Raw genomic sequence first — 15,296 nt, forward strand, 5'->3', positions numbered from 1 at the left:
ATATTATTTATGTTTCCGCTATTTTTCTTTGTTCATTTGGACATATTATTTATGTTTCCGCTATTTTCTCTTTGTCCATTTGGACATATTATTTATGCTTCCGCTATTTTTTCTTTGTCCATTTGGACGCATTGTTTATGTTTCCGTCATCTTCACTTCTTCTATTTTTAAATCAAAAGTGAGCTAAGCAAGTAAGAGCCCATGGATAACCATGGATACAAAGGGTGCTTAAAACCTTCCCTTTGTATAACCAACCCCCCGAACCCAAAATCTGTCCAAAGGTCTTTCCTGTTCTTTTATGCCTTTCCTATTTGGATAAAATAAAAGTCGGTGGCGACTCTTGCAAAAAAAAAATTAAAAAAATAATAAAAGAAAAAAAGAGAGCAAGGAGTCAGTTCGCCTCAAAAAACCGAGTTTACACTAGGGCTACAAATGGCCTTCGTACACCAAGCTTTTGTAACTTCCCATCCACTTTTGAAGATTGGTTGTTACCTGCATTTCCCCTTGAACATTGTCCTGTCACTTGCTTTCCTCTAGAAGATTGTGTTGCACTCATGTAAGCCTGTGTAGATGCTGAGGACTGAGTTGCAGGCACCTGGGTACTAGTTGGTTTACCTGTATTAGTAACTGTTGCTTGACTTGGCTGACTTGTATTAGTAACTGTTGCTTGACTTGGTTGAGCTGGTGGTGTCACCTTGCAAGTTAACTTGTTATGGCCAACCTTCTTGCACCTAAAACACTTAATAATAAAACCTGTCCTTCTCATCTTTTTGTCACTCCCATCAATCTCTCCTTGCTCAAGATTTCTTCGTTTCTTTGGTCTACCAGGCATCTTCCTATACTTAGGTGGCTGAACATCTGGATATGGAGTCCTGACCCACAAATTAGACCCATTCATTGGGTAGAGAACATGCTTGTATACTGCCTTGTAAGCAGAAACCCTATAGTAATCAGGAATGTAATCATCAACCTTAAAATTCCTACTCTTCATGGATGCCATTGCATGGACACAAGGGAGACCTGTTAGCTCCCATCTTCTACATGAGCAACGCAAATCCTTCAGATTCACACTGAATATCTCAGCTGGGTTTTCCAAATGCCTCACTTCAAATATATGCTCATCTGCCATTCTACAATAACAATAGCTGAATTTAATAGACAATACTTAACAATACATAACAACACTAATAGACAATACTCAACCATACCTTGCAAGCCACATGTTGGTAAAATTGCTAGTTATTTCCAGTTTCTTTCTAATGTTGGGTAAAATCTCATTACCAGATACATCTTGGAACCTCATTCTGCTTTTTGCCCATCTCTCCATGAGGTAAGTTCTGATCTCTTCAAGCATGGTCACAAGTGGTTTTCCTCTAGAGTCAAGAATTACACTGTTAAATGACTCAGACATGTTGTTGAGCACAGCATCACATTTGTTGGTTGTCCTAAAATAGGATCTACTCCAAAACCTTGGTGGAGTCTTCATCATATGGAGATATGCTTCTGCATTGGCCAGTCTCATTCTTTTCACCTCTCTTTCCCAAGCTTGAGCATATGTTGACTTTGCTGCCTTCCAGATAACTTCCTTCAACATCTTTCCAGGAAATCTTTTCCTAAAATTATTATACAAGTGTCTGACACAAAATCTTTGTTCCGCATTGGGCAACAACTCATCTGTTGCAGGTAATAGCCCCTGAAAATGAAAGTTTACATCACAGAAATAATAAGTTTACATTACAGAAATAGTAAGTTTGCAACACATAAATATACAATGAGGAAGTTGTACATTACCTTTTGTTGGTCTGAAATGAAAGTGTAGGTTAGGCACTCATCAGCACCTCCTAAGTCAGCAATCAACAACTCCAAAAACCAAGTCCAACTATCCTTATTTTCACTTTCCACCACAGCATATGCTATAGGAAGCATTTGATCATTAGGATCCCTTCCTATAGCTGCCAGAATTTGGCCCCCACAGAGTCCCTTCAGAAAGCAGCCATCCAATCCTATAACATGTCTACTTAGTTTGAAGCTTTCTTTACAAGCTGCATAACAAATGTATAGCCTTTTAAAATATGGTCTTTGGTCATCAACACCTTCAGGAACAGGGTCCACATTCATCTTAATTGTAGATCCTTGATTTGCTTTCAACAATTCATGACAATAGTCATATATCCTATTGTAATCCCCCAAAAATGACCCATCAACCTTATCCCTGGCAGCCACTCTTGCTCTTATTGCCTTGGTCTTGTTTATCCCCACATTCCACTTTCTCAAAGCCTTTTCTTTTATATCCTTAACCTTCAACCTAGGATTGTTTTTCAACGAGTTCTGAATTCTCTTGCTCAACCACTTTGTAGATAGCAACTTCACATTGTACTCCCTACTACAATTATGTTCATCAATTATCTTTCTTACTTGCCAAGAATCCTCATCTGGTAACTTGCTACAGTAGAGCTCCCATTGACAGCCATCCTTACATCTTACCCTTACTCTTTTCTTGTCATTCTTTATGAACTTCAGATCTCTACCATTCTGCACAGCATATGATATCACTGCATCCTTAATGTCACTCTTGGAAGTGAAATACATACCAAGCTCCCATTTGTAGTTGGACATATTTTTCTTTTCTTTGTAAAGTGGGTACTTCTTCCTATTAATTCCACTACTGTCATCACTATCACATCCACTTTGAAGATCATCACTGTCATTATCACTCCCTTTACACTCTCCTGTATCTTTCATGTGCTTCTTTTTCCCACTAGACTTTCCATCACTGTCATATGAAATGAGATCAGCAAGTTCGTTTTCATCTATGTCATCATAATCATCAGATTCATCCTCAAATGATACCTCAAGGGCACTATCATACTGAAAGTTCTCATCCTCACTATCATCATCACTTTCATCATGAACCTCACCCATGTTGTTTGACTGACCATCAATATTTCATCCAGTTATATTAGCAACTCCATCTTCAACAACAACATTTCCACCATTCAAACCAACTTCTCCTTCTTCTACAACATTATCACCATTCAACCCAACTTCCCCTTCTTCTACAACATTATCACCATTCAACCCAACTTCCCTTTCTTCCACACCAACATTGTCAGCATTCATCTGATCCAATTGATAAGTGCTTTATTCATGCTAAAATGAATTATTATAACATAGCACTTATCTTACTTATTTAACATATTTCTCACATAAAAACCCTCAACTATTGAATAAAGTATCATAGTGCAAAATTACTTGGTTTAGTTTGCATTTGTGCAGGTTATAGTATTAAAGCAAAAACCAGAAAACAGGACTTTCGCTGCAGCGAACTATATTTCGTTGTAGCGAACTACAGGAAATCAAAGGCAAAAATCCAGAAAGCAGGGCATTCGCTGCAGCGAAAGGTAGCGAATGGTAGCGAAGGCCCGATTCGCTGCAGCGAACCATATTTCGCTGTAGCGAACGAAGTCAGAAGCAAACTTTCCAGTTTCGCTAGCAGCGAGCAGAAGCGAAGTACATTCGCTGCAGCGAACCATATTTCACTGTAGCGAACTTTGGCGGTTTCTAGAAGATTTGAATTCCTTAAAGCTGAAGAAAACATTCGCTGCAGCGAAATATCCTTCGCGTAGCGAACTCTGGCGGTTCAACAAAAACTTAGCAATGAAGCAAGACATTCGCTGCAGCGAACTTCTGTTCGCGTAGCGAACTCAGGCGGCCAGAACAGCTATAAAAGGAGCAGAAACCAGATCATAAGGGGACATTCAGTTTTTATCATTGTAATAGTAATAGAAATAGAGGTTTTTAAGGAGAGGGAGCTGGATATATATCGAGAGTCGGGAAATCGTCATTGATGTCGTTCCAACTCAAATCTTCCATTGTTCTTCAAGCTACCATGAGTAGCTAAATCCCTCTCTTGTTGGGATTGGTCGTAGTTCACCGAAACAGTATGTATTTTCTTTGACCATGGCATTATATATAATTTATGTTTGAATCATTATTGTTGTTATCTTCGTTTCACCGTTTATTTCATGGATTAAATTGATATTGACAAATACAATTCTAATCTCGATCCAAGATAACAACTATTAAACTCTAAATGCTAGACATAGATTTAGGTTTAATATTCACTTTAAGTATTGAATCTTAATGCTACCGTATTGTTTAATAGACTGAGAAATCATCGATTAAACCATAAGGTGAGAAATCTCAACAAACGTTTAGACATGAACTTTGTTGTGAGCAATACGTGATGATAATGAAACAAGCATAAATTGTGTATAACTGATCCGAGATTTTCATATTGAATCGGTGGATGAAAACCAATTCCCAACAAGTCTTTTCCTCTGAAACTTATCTTTCGTTATTTACGCACTTTTACTTTCCGTAACTTTAACCAAACAAATCTTGAAACTTATGCTTAGAGATATAGAAACTGTTGAACGGTTTTGATATCGCTCCAATCCCTGTGGATACGATAATATAAAATACTTACATTTGACTTGTACTTTCTACAACATCACCAATTTATCAGCTATTTCATCATGTAACTAATTAAGAAACTTTTCAACCTCATCTACAGGCTCAACAACAACATCATCCACTGGTCCATCATAAAAATCAGGTTGAGACCGTGTGTGTTCAATGTAAATGTCAACACTTTGGTGCACCCTGTAAAGGTCTGCAATTTCTAAAGCACCTGTGTCATCAACTAGCAAATTCATACCTAATTGTGGATCCTTGTAATACATTTTCTCAAAGTCCCTATAACCTAAGTCTTTTAAAACACCTACTAACTCAAAATAACTCCACTTATCAGCATCTACTTTCAAATTATCAACCACGCCTCCCTCGTACACACTAAAATCAGAGTCAACGAAATGACCACCATGGTGAATTTTTAGTTCCAGGATTTCGTCCATGCTCACCTAACACAGCTCATTAACAATATTTCAACCCTAAATCTACAGAAAGCCCTAAATAAACAAAACCCTAAATCTAGTTAAACCCTAAATTATAACAATACCTAATAACGTGCAGAAAATACTTACCTGGTATAGTGCCTTCGTCTTCAATCGTATCTGCTTCCTCTTCGTTGCAATCGCTCCTTCTCCTTCTTTGTATTCAGCTTCTCTTGTTCGCAGTCGCCGTCCACTTCTCCTTCTTCATTTTGCTACTACTTAATGAGGGTTGATTGAGGATTATAATATCATTATGTGTACACGTAACCATTTTTATGCCATCTGGAATCCTCTTGACCATGTCATCACAAAATTTGCCATCTGGACGCTTTTTCTGACCTTTGGCTAACGTTTCAGTAACGGAAGGACAAACGTGATTACATTTAGAAACTTAAAGGACCAAATTGGCACGAAAATTAATTGAGGGACCAAAGTGAACCAGAGGGTATACTTAAGGGACCAAACATGGTATTTTGCCTATAATTTATTGATTTATATATAGAGATATAAGGTAGTGTACTCACAGTAGAAAATAGTTCTAAATTGTCATTCAATAGAAATTCCTTAATTATGTAATTGATATGATTTTAAAAATTAAGCGTGATTTAGCGAGATATACATTGTTGATTGGTTGATAGTGTGAAAATGTCGATGTTTGTTATTTTTTCCTTTATTTATATATAAAATAATTTGTTAACCCCACATATTAAAATTTCTGGATCTGTCGGATTCGTCGGATCTGAATATGCATTTTGCTTCCTTCTGGGTGAGAATCTACCAACTTCCTCTAAACCTGAGATCGAAATCTATGGCAAAGAAGATAAGGAGTGTTTTGGAAAACTTTGAAGAGATGGATACTCGAGAAGTCTGCAGAAATGGTAGGTTTTTACGAATCAAAGTTAAGTTAGATCTACGGGCTCCATTGAAGAGAGGAACGATGGTGAAAGTTAAGGAGAAGAATCTAAGATTCCATTTTAAATATGAAAGACTACCGTTGTTTTGCTTTGTCAGTGGCAGATTAGGGCACAAAATGGAGGATTGTGAAATCGTGGAGGATCTCTCTGAAGAAGGCTTTGAGGAACTTTCGGTTATAGGTTAGGTTTGTAGTATTGAAACTTTCGATTCAATTCATGATTAATGATGCAATTGGTTACTGCGAATGATGGATGTTGTTAGATATGAATTGTAGTGTGTTATGATGATGTTTGGTAATTGAAATTGGCGCTGCTTTGGTGTGGATTCGTATTGGAATGAATGAGTAATGAGTAGAGGAATTGAAATGCTGTCAAACTGTGATTTTTGGTTCTGGTTACGCTGTAACCGGGTAGCAGCCCTGCTGTAATCGGTTACAGTGTTGTAAAATAGGCAGATTGGGCATTCTGGGGTACTGTAACCGGGTAGCAGTCCTGCTATAACCGGTTACAGTTGAACATAACAGATAGCAAATGTAGTGACGGTGATGTGTAACTGGGTAACAGCCCTGCTGTAACCCGTTACACCTGACAACTTTCAAAATTTAATTTCTAAAATAATTCATAACTTTTGAACCGTAACTCCGTTTGGGTCCCCGTTCGAAGCGTTAGAAAGCTAACAAAATGCTCTTGGTGATGAAAATAAATTAATTAGCACTAGATGATTTAATTATTATATGGTTGGGGAAATGACATTTAATTATGTATGTGTATGTCATGGATTAATGTTATTTAAAATAACATGTATGGGTATTGTGTACTATGTGCTAGTTGTGATACATGGAATTGATGAATGCTAATTTCTATGTAATGTTGTGATTCTTACATGATGAATGTATGTTTTACAAGTGGTAGATAATTCAATATGTTGAATTATGGTGATATTCTTATATGTTAAGATTATATGGATAATTCTTATTTGCATATATTTTGGTAATTGTGTGTATACATGATGCTTAAGTTATCAAATGTATATGTTTGCTTATGGTGATGAGTTGTATGTTACATGTTTAAGTGTTAAGTGTATCAATAATGTGAAATTGTGGCAATGTAATTGCTTTGTGGATGTTGTATTTGGATGTTGATTATGCATAATGTAATTCTGAATGGTGCTGAAATATAAATGCATTGTCTTGGTGTTACTTCGGTGAGTTGAAATATGATAATGATTTTTCATATTAATTGATGTTGATGATTAGCATGAGATAGGTGATGCATGCATACATAATCATAATTGTGGCTGTCCTGGTGGTGTTGGTCAGCGGTAGCTAATTCCCATTGTGCGGAATTAGTGAGTGGAAGTAGTCGTATCCTTGACGATGGTGGATCGGTAAGATGGGTTAATCCCATGGGTTGGTATCACATGCATGTAGTTGCATTGAATTAGGTTCTATGTATGATTATAACATGAATGGAAGTTGTCCAATGTTATAATATGGTGTGATTGATTTAATTGTTGTGTTTGATGTATTATTTATGGAATGTCTGAATATATTTGATTGGGTGAATAATATGCATGATATCTTGTTATTGGTGGATTTATAATATTGATTAATTGTGAATGAGACTCACCCTTACTGTTGATATTTTTCAGATTAAGGAGTAGCGGCTTGTGCTTGGTGAGGATAACTCGTAGAGTTACTTCGTTTAGTTCGGTCGTGTCGGTGTCATGCTCTGGTCTTGTAACACCGGGGGAACGCTAGTATAGAGTTTTGATTATAACTTTATCTATTTGTTTTGGATTTAGTTTGTGGGATATTGCATAGATGATGTTATGCTTATCCGTTGAAGAATGTTCCGCTGTCTAGAAACATGATTATGATAATTTGATGATTTGTTCCTAAGTGTAGCATGACAATTGACTTATGATAAATTGATTTATTTTAATTGTGGCACCCTTGTTTTTATGTTTTACTCTGAATTTTATGTAATTGCCGCGGGGTTAGGAGGGTGTTACACTCCTTTTCCTTTTTTCCTATTTTCTTTCTAATTTCTGTTTCTAACAACTTTCTCTTGTTTTGTTAAACTCTCATTAACATAAAATTCTAAATGTGCTTACCAAATCTCACCCCCGCCTTTTCTCATTCTAAATAAGCTTACTAAACCATTAAATAAAGTAGAAATGACATTCAAGAAAACTAAAGATGCTGGTTGAAATGCAGAAATCTCTAAAGAACAGTTGGAACAGGATGAGATTCCTATTAAGGTGGAGCATAGTTTTTCTGAATTGCATAACCAAATAAAGACGAAGAATAAGCCCATTTTGATAACGAAGATGAGGAGATTGATAATGACTACATGCTGGCTAGAGACAGGTCAAGAAGAGTCATCAAGCCACCTCATAGACTTGGTTAAGCAGATCTCATAGCCTCTGCCTTAATCTCTGCAAATGAGGTCCTTGACAAAGAACCTAGAGACTACAAGAAAGTTGTGAGGGGTTGAAATAAGAGTGAATGAATGAAGGCCATGAATAATGAGATGAAATCTCTTCATGATAATAACACTTGGGAGCTCATCAATAAACTTGCAGGGGACCAGATTAACCTGCTGTAAGTGGATTTTCAAGGCTAAGGAAGGAATTGAATTAGTGATGTCAAAGAGATACAAGGCAAGATTGGTTGATAGGGGGTTCACTCAAAAAGAAGGAGTCAACTTTAATGATGTGTTCTCTCCTGTTGTGAAGAACAGATCCATTCGAATACTGCTTGCCATGGTGGAAAAGTTTGACCTAGAGCTGGAACATATGGATGTGAAGTCTACTTTCTTGTATGGTGATCTAGATGAAACAGTCTTGATTAGGAAACCTGAAGGGTATGCAGAAAAGGGGAAGGAATATTATGTGTGCAAGCTGAATAGATTTGTATGTGGACTTAAATAATCTCCTCGACAATGGAATAGGAAATTTGACAAGTACATGGCATACATAGGTTTCACTAAGAGCCAGTTCGACCACTGTGTGTATTTCAGATTTCGGCCTGAAATTCACTTGTTATTTTGTTGCTTTATGTGGATGATATTCTCATAGTAAGCAACAATGTTGAGGATGTAATGAAGGTGAAGGCTAAACTCAATAAGGAGTTCGACATAAAGGATTTGGGAGCTGCATCCAGAAATCTTGGGATTGACATCTAGAGAAATAGAAAGCAGTCAAGATGATGCATATCTCAAGAGACATACCTGCAGAAAATTCTCGACAAAGTTGGTACGTCGAATTCAAAGTTTGTTGTAACACCGACTAATCCTCATTTCAAGTTAAGTGTGACTCAAAGTCCTAGTACTTAAGTCAAAAGAGCCTATAAGAATATCATTCTATATGCTAGTATAGTAGGTTCTTTGATGTATGTCAGGGTCTGTAAGAGATCAGAGATAGCATATGGAGTGAGCCTTGTAAGAAGGTATATGGCCAATCCTGAAAATGCGCAATGGCAATCATTGAAGTGGATTTTAAGGTACATAAATGGGTCTCTAAATAGATTCCTAATTTATGGTGGAGCCTTTGGTGAAGATAGTAAAGCAGCAATTGAAGGGTATGCCGATTCTGATTATGAAAGTTGTATGGATTTCAGAAAATCTATTTCTGGATATGTATTCACTATGTTTGGCACATCAATTAGTTGGAAAGCGACACTTCAAAAGGTTTTTGCCTTGTCAACAATTGAAGTGGAATATATTGCCCTCATTGAAGCTATGAAAGAAGCATTGTGGTTTGAAGGTTTTACTAAGGAGATGAAACTTCAAGGTAGAGCTATCATTGTTAAATGTGATAGCAAAAGTGCAATACACATGTTGAAGAATTCAGCCTATCATGAGTGAACCAAACACATCGATGTGAGGCTGCATTTCGTCAGAGAAATGATGGAACATGGAGAAGTCCAAGTGTTGAAGGTTTTGACTGGAGATAATGTTGTGAAAGCTAGTCGATAATGTGTTCTAGCATGTAGTAGTCGATAATGCTACATTTGTTAGCATGTCGAATTGGATCCGTCTATTTAGCCCAATTGTTTAAGTTAGCCTAGTAGTCTATAAATATACTAGTTCTCTCAGGTTGTTATGAGAGGTCCATTGTTGTTATTCACTTGTAATCTATAAACCCTAGTAGAGAAAGTGAATAGATTCTTCCATATTCTCTCTCTTTCGTGAAACCTAATAGGATTTCTCGTGTTTGTTCAAGAAATTCAATCTTTCTCATAATTTTAGTTTATTCTTGACGACTCCCTGTTACAATAGTCTCTAATATCCATGTGAACTTCGTAAAGTAATAAAATCAATCTTATTAGCCTAGGCTTTGCATCTTTATCTATAATTGAGTATTTAATAGTTGAGTGGTTTGTACACTACCACTTTAGTGCCCACTAAGTAGGATTTGAATTTGTCAAGTGCAAACACAACAACTAGTATTTCCTTCTTAGTGATGGTATAATTCACTTGAGTATCAATCAATGTATTGCTACATAGTAGATGGAGTCAAATACGTTTTCATGCCTTTGCCCCAACACAAATCCTATAGGTTAATTATTTGCATCACACATCAATATTCAAATGGCTTCGACCAATTAAGAAAAACAATGATATGCGATGAAATTAAAGCTCTCTCTTAAGTGTTTCAAATGCTTTCAAGCACTCTTTAATGAAGTGAATTCCAAGTCATGTCATGTTGTAACATCTGTCACACAAATTTTACTTGTTCCTTTTTAATTGTCACATTTTAATTTTTTACACATACCAAGAAAACTAATAATGATGGTTACTTTTTAAGCTATAATTTTTCTTTTGTCTATAATACCCTTAACTTTTAATCATTTCAATATACTTTTTTTCTCTCTCTCTTAATAATTAGTTAGGAGCAATTTTGACAAAACTAAAATGATTAATACATTGAAATTTGAAAGTGACAATTAAATTGAAATAAATTTTTTCCACAAAAGTGACAAATATAAAGGAACGGAGGGAGTAAAATTTATAAGTAGAAAAGAAATTGTAGCAATTTTATTGGTGTCCAACAATCTCAAATATTATGTTGTAGGCTAGATCATTTAAAATATGACACAAGATTGATACATTGTTTTTAAATCTAACAATATAAAGACTGCATCAAACTTAAATGATTTTAAAATAAAATGACCAACTCTACATATTGGTGAAAATAGAGAAGTTAAAGTTGTAACTAAACCAAATAAATATAACTTTTTAAAAATATTGGTCAATTTATATCCAATCTTAAAAATATTAAAACAAATGTTTTATTATTCATTAAATAATACTAATAATAATTTTACCACTATTCTCAAGTGGAACTTTCTTTATTTTGTTATAAGTCTGTAAGTTTTATAAAAATATTTTTCCAAACATCTTTTAGTCTATAAATACCTTCCAATTAAATTTTCAAAACATTTTTTTTCTTAATGCATATTTTACCACTATTCTCAAGTGGGACTTTCTTCATTTTTTGTTGAATGTTTTATTTTGATTCCTTGTTTAATAAACTTTATTTTTAATTATTTAAATGACTTAGGTGAGACAATATTATTGAGTGTCCGCGATAAATTTAATTATATATTTAAATTTAAATACATTTTTAATCTCTCAATTTTAAATCTTTTAAGTTTTTAGTCCCCCTTTTAAAAAAAACTAACTTTTTGCTCCCCAAATTTAATACTTCTTGAATTGTTTTTGTCCCCTTCAAAATTGATCATTTGGCACTTTTTTTATGGTGTAGCATTAACTTGGCAGAACTTATGGGCACCACACCATACAACTTTGTCATATCATATATTCAAAAAGAAAAAACTAATTTTATTATTTATTTTTATAGAAAATTTAAGTAATAATTATATTTAAAAATAAAATAATTTAACTAATTTTAATTATTTTATTTTTTGAAATAATAATTTAATTTATTATTATTTCGTATTGTTTATTTTTTTATATAAATTTTAAGTAACTAATTAATTAATAATAGAAATTATTGAATATTAATAATGTACAAAATAAAAACTTGTCACCTAAGAGGATCAAACTTTCTCCCCCAATGTTAATAGCCTTGTTACATAATGATGTAGGAAGACTGATCGCCCATATCGAATATCGAAGAAGAAATCACGCGCCAAAAAACATTTGAATATTTTAAAAAAAATCTTTTAATATTCAAACAATTTCTATTTTTTTGTTTTAGTTAATTTTGTTTTGGATTAAAGACCCATAACCCATAAAGCCTAATAGAACTTCTTTGCTTTCTTTATTTAAATAATTTTTGCATGATCATAAGGATTATCTTTCATTATAATTGAATTCAAAGTTTTCTTTATTCCTGGTGGACTCTAGAGCTTATCTACAAATTTTGCGCTTGCAACCCTATTTTCATTCTAGATTTAGTGCTTGTTATCCTTTTAGGGCTTCCAACTACGTCACATAACCAACAGTGCCACGTTTTCAGTTGGTCACCACGCCCCTAAATTTATATTTATTACATATTTGAACCAACAAAATATTAATATAATGTCACTGATTTTGTTTCACAATAGATTAAATTTAAGTCTTCAACATTGACCTGCATTGTGCAAAATGTGGAGTCAAACTAGCCTATGCTATGACTATTTCAAGCCAACTATTGATATGAACTCAAACCTTAACTAATATATTCATTTATATACATTTATAAATATACATTTTAGTTTCATCTTTCATTTTTATTTGAATGTGCATTTGCTCCAATAGTATAAGGTAAAGGCTAGGATCGTGTATGGCTCATGCAAATGTTGAAATAATGGCAGAGGGAATTGAGTCACATTTTCTTTTCATGGTGATGTTGATATGCAAAACAAAACAATGGAAAAAATGGTTCATGTATCATGTATGATCCATTATTATGTCATATGTGTGTGTGATCAGGTTTAAATTGTTGATTGTGATAATTAATGGCTAAGAGTCTTAAGTGGCATTGGCAAAATTTTATTTGGCAAAATTTCAGTTGTATTGAAAATCCAAAAGAGATGTATATGGTGCTTGGGAGCACTATGTTGGTTTGATTACGCATATGTAATAAATATAAAACTTGATTCTCTAGTTGGGTGTCTGCTGCCTTCCATCCTGTTTCAATCTAAGCCATTAACTTAGTCTAATATAACAAAAGAAAAAAAAGTGAAAGAAGATTAAACTATTAAAGTTAAATCCAACGACCAATATTGCACATGAGAGATGACAGAATTGAAAAAACTGTAGGGGATCTGGTTCCAATATAAAACTTATAAATATATCACCATGTTTGAAATATTAACTCAAGGCATAACTCAACTGATTTGATAATCATGCTTTTAAACCTTAGGGTAAGGGTTCGACCCTCCTTGAGGCTAAAACTTTGCTTTGTACATTATAATATTCATAATTTGTATAATTAAATAATTAATTAATTATTTGCAACTTTTATAAAAATAAGTAATTAGTTAAATTATTATTTTGAAAAACAAATAATTTAAAAATAATTTTTATTTTATTTTGAAATCTAACAATTTATATTATGATTTAATAATATTATAGAATTAATTTTGCTTTTTGAGTTTATGACATAGTAAAGCTGTATGACGTGACGCCACATAAGCTCTGCCAAGTCAACGCCACGCAATATAAAAGAAAATGCCACCTAATTAATTTTGTAGGGAAAAAAACCCAATAAATATTTAATTTGGGGACAAAAAGCTGGTTTTTTTCAAAGAGAGACTAAAAACTTTAAAAAATAAATTAAAATTGAGGGATCAAAATTGCATTTAAGTTTTTTTTTTTAATTTTAACTATTTGATCTTTTTAACAAATAATGAATCATCAACACGTAGTATTTTTTTGAGTTAAATATGTTTGTGGTCCTCCTCAATATCTCAAATTTCGTTTTTAATCTCTTAAAATATTTCCTTCAAAGAATGATTCTCCTAAAATTTTGCATCTACACTTTTGGTCCCTCCTGCAACTTAGCGATGGATTTTCCAACTTAACGACAATTTTAGTATTATGGATCAAAAGTGTGTATGGAATTTTTTAGGAGAACCATTCTTTGATGGAAATATTTTAAAGGATTAAAAATGAAATTTGAGATGTTTAGTAGGACCACAAACATATTTAACCATATTTTTTATATAATTCTTCCCTCTTTTCCTTCAACGTCACATTCATTTAAAACCCAGAAAAATCAAAATTAAACCAAAAAAAATTAACTTATATTCTATCCAATAATTAAATCTATACTATTTTTAGAGACATAGACTCATATCCGACAAAATTGATAAAAATCTAACTTATATTCTATCCAATAATTAAATCAATAATATTTTTAGAGACGTAAACTCATGTTTCTCATGCATTTTTATCTAATATTTTGAAAAAATCGATAAAAATGAATATTTTAAAAAGTCCACTAAAATTGCATACAATCATACCGAATATTTCAAAATATCTTTTAAAAGAAAATATTGAGATGGTTAACTATTTTTTTTGAAAAATCTGAGAAAAATAGAGGAAAGGACGACACGATTGCTTCTAGGCAAATTGAAAGAGTTGCACAAAGGTCTTGTATGAGGGAAAATGACCTCAAGGATTTGCATATCCGAGCAAAGAGGGTAGCCCCAATTGATTCTCGTAGGATGAGGTTGGCTGAGTAGGCGTGCACACCTTGCATTATCCCACGTATAGGAGGTGGAGCTGATGGATGGGCTAGAGATCTTGTTGATGATCCTGATGCTGCAATTGTTAATAATGTCCAAACAATAACTAAGGAGGTGGAAGGTCAATATGACATGCAGATTATGAGTGAGATAGAGGTGACCCATCATATTGAGACAACGACCATGGTTGATATGGGTGTTACTTCTCTGGCTGATACAGAGGCTATTGCTTAGGCGGATACATGGGCGATTACTACATCTGATCTTAATGTGACTCCTCAGGCTGATATGGGGTTAATGTTTCGGCATCGACGAAGTCGTGTGTACATACTGGTGGATGGTTTCTTGAAGGGCCTAGTAACCGTTCCGTGCTCACCGGATTTTCCGATCACGTGGCATTGAGATTATGTCAGGGGTAGTGTATATAAGCTATTTTGAACTTGTTTTTATTTATTATTGATACATTGAAAACAACTAATGTTTTTTTTATTTTGTTTGTTACAAGACTGCCTCTTGCTGAAGGTGCCCACCCACGAGTCAAAGCCAAAGAAGTTTGTATATGTCGAGATACCTCAAAAGGTCTGGGAGATTGTTGATGATTGCAATATCCTTTTATTGGTGGACTATTCCCTGACCATGCTCGACGCTCAAATATTGTCAGCTTTTGTTGAGCGATGGCATAAGAAGACAACCTTCTTTCATCTTTTTCATTTGGTGATATG

General features: G+C 34.1%; 1 protein-coding gene across 1 annotated transcript; it reads right to left on the minus strand.

Annotated features, from left to right (window-relative positions):
* Positions 1 to 415: 415 nt before the first annotated feature.
* LOC131626849 (uncharacterized) lies at positions 416 to 2,922 on the minus strand. The gene is made up of 3 exons (XM_058897690.1): positions 1,792 to 2,922; positions 1,209 to 1,693; positions 416 to 1,130 (listed from the first exon to the last, which is right to left on the minus strand). The coding sequence occupies exons 1-3, from the start codon at positions 2,920 to 2,922 to the stop codon at positions 416 to 418; spliced, it is 2,331 nt and encodes a 776-aa protein (XP_058753673.1).
* Positions 2,923 to 15,296: the final 12,374 nt, after the last annotated feature.

Source organism: Vicia villosa, unplaced genomic scaffold, assembly GCF_029867415.1.
Source record: "Vicia villosa cultivar HV-30 ecotype Madison, WI unplaced genomic scaffold, Vvil1.0 ctg.000326F_1_1, whole genome shotgun sequence".
Taxonomy (NCBI): domain Eukaryota; kingdom Viridiplantae; phylum Streptophyta; class Magnoliopsida; order Fabales; family Fabaceae; genus Vicia; species Vicia villosa.

Coding starts and splice junctions, on each gene's coding strand:
- LOC131626849 (XM_058897690.1), bottom strand. CDS start 2,922: ATGGGTGAGGTTCATGATGAAAGTGATGATGATAGTGAGGATGAGAAC. Junction 1,694..1,791: donor TCATTTCAGACCAACAAAAG/GTAATGTACAAC, acceptor TTTCATTTTCAG/GGGCTATTACCTGCAACAGA. Junction 1,131..1,208: donor ACCAACATGTGGCTTGCAAG/GTATGGTTGAGT, acceptor TTGTTATTGTAG/AATGGCAGATGAGCATATAT.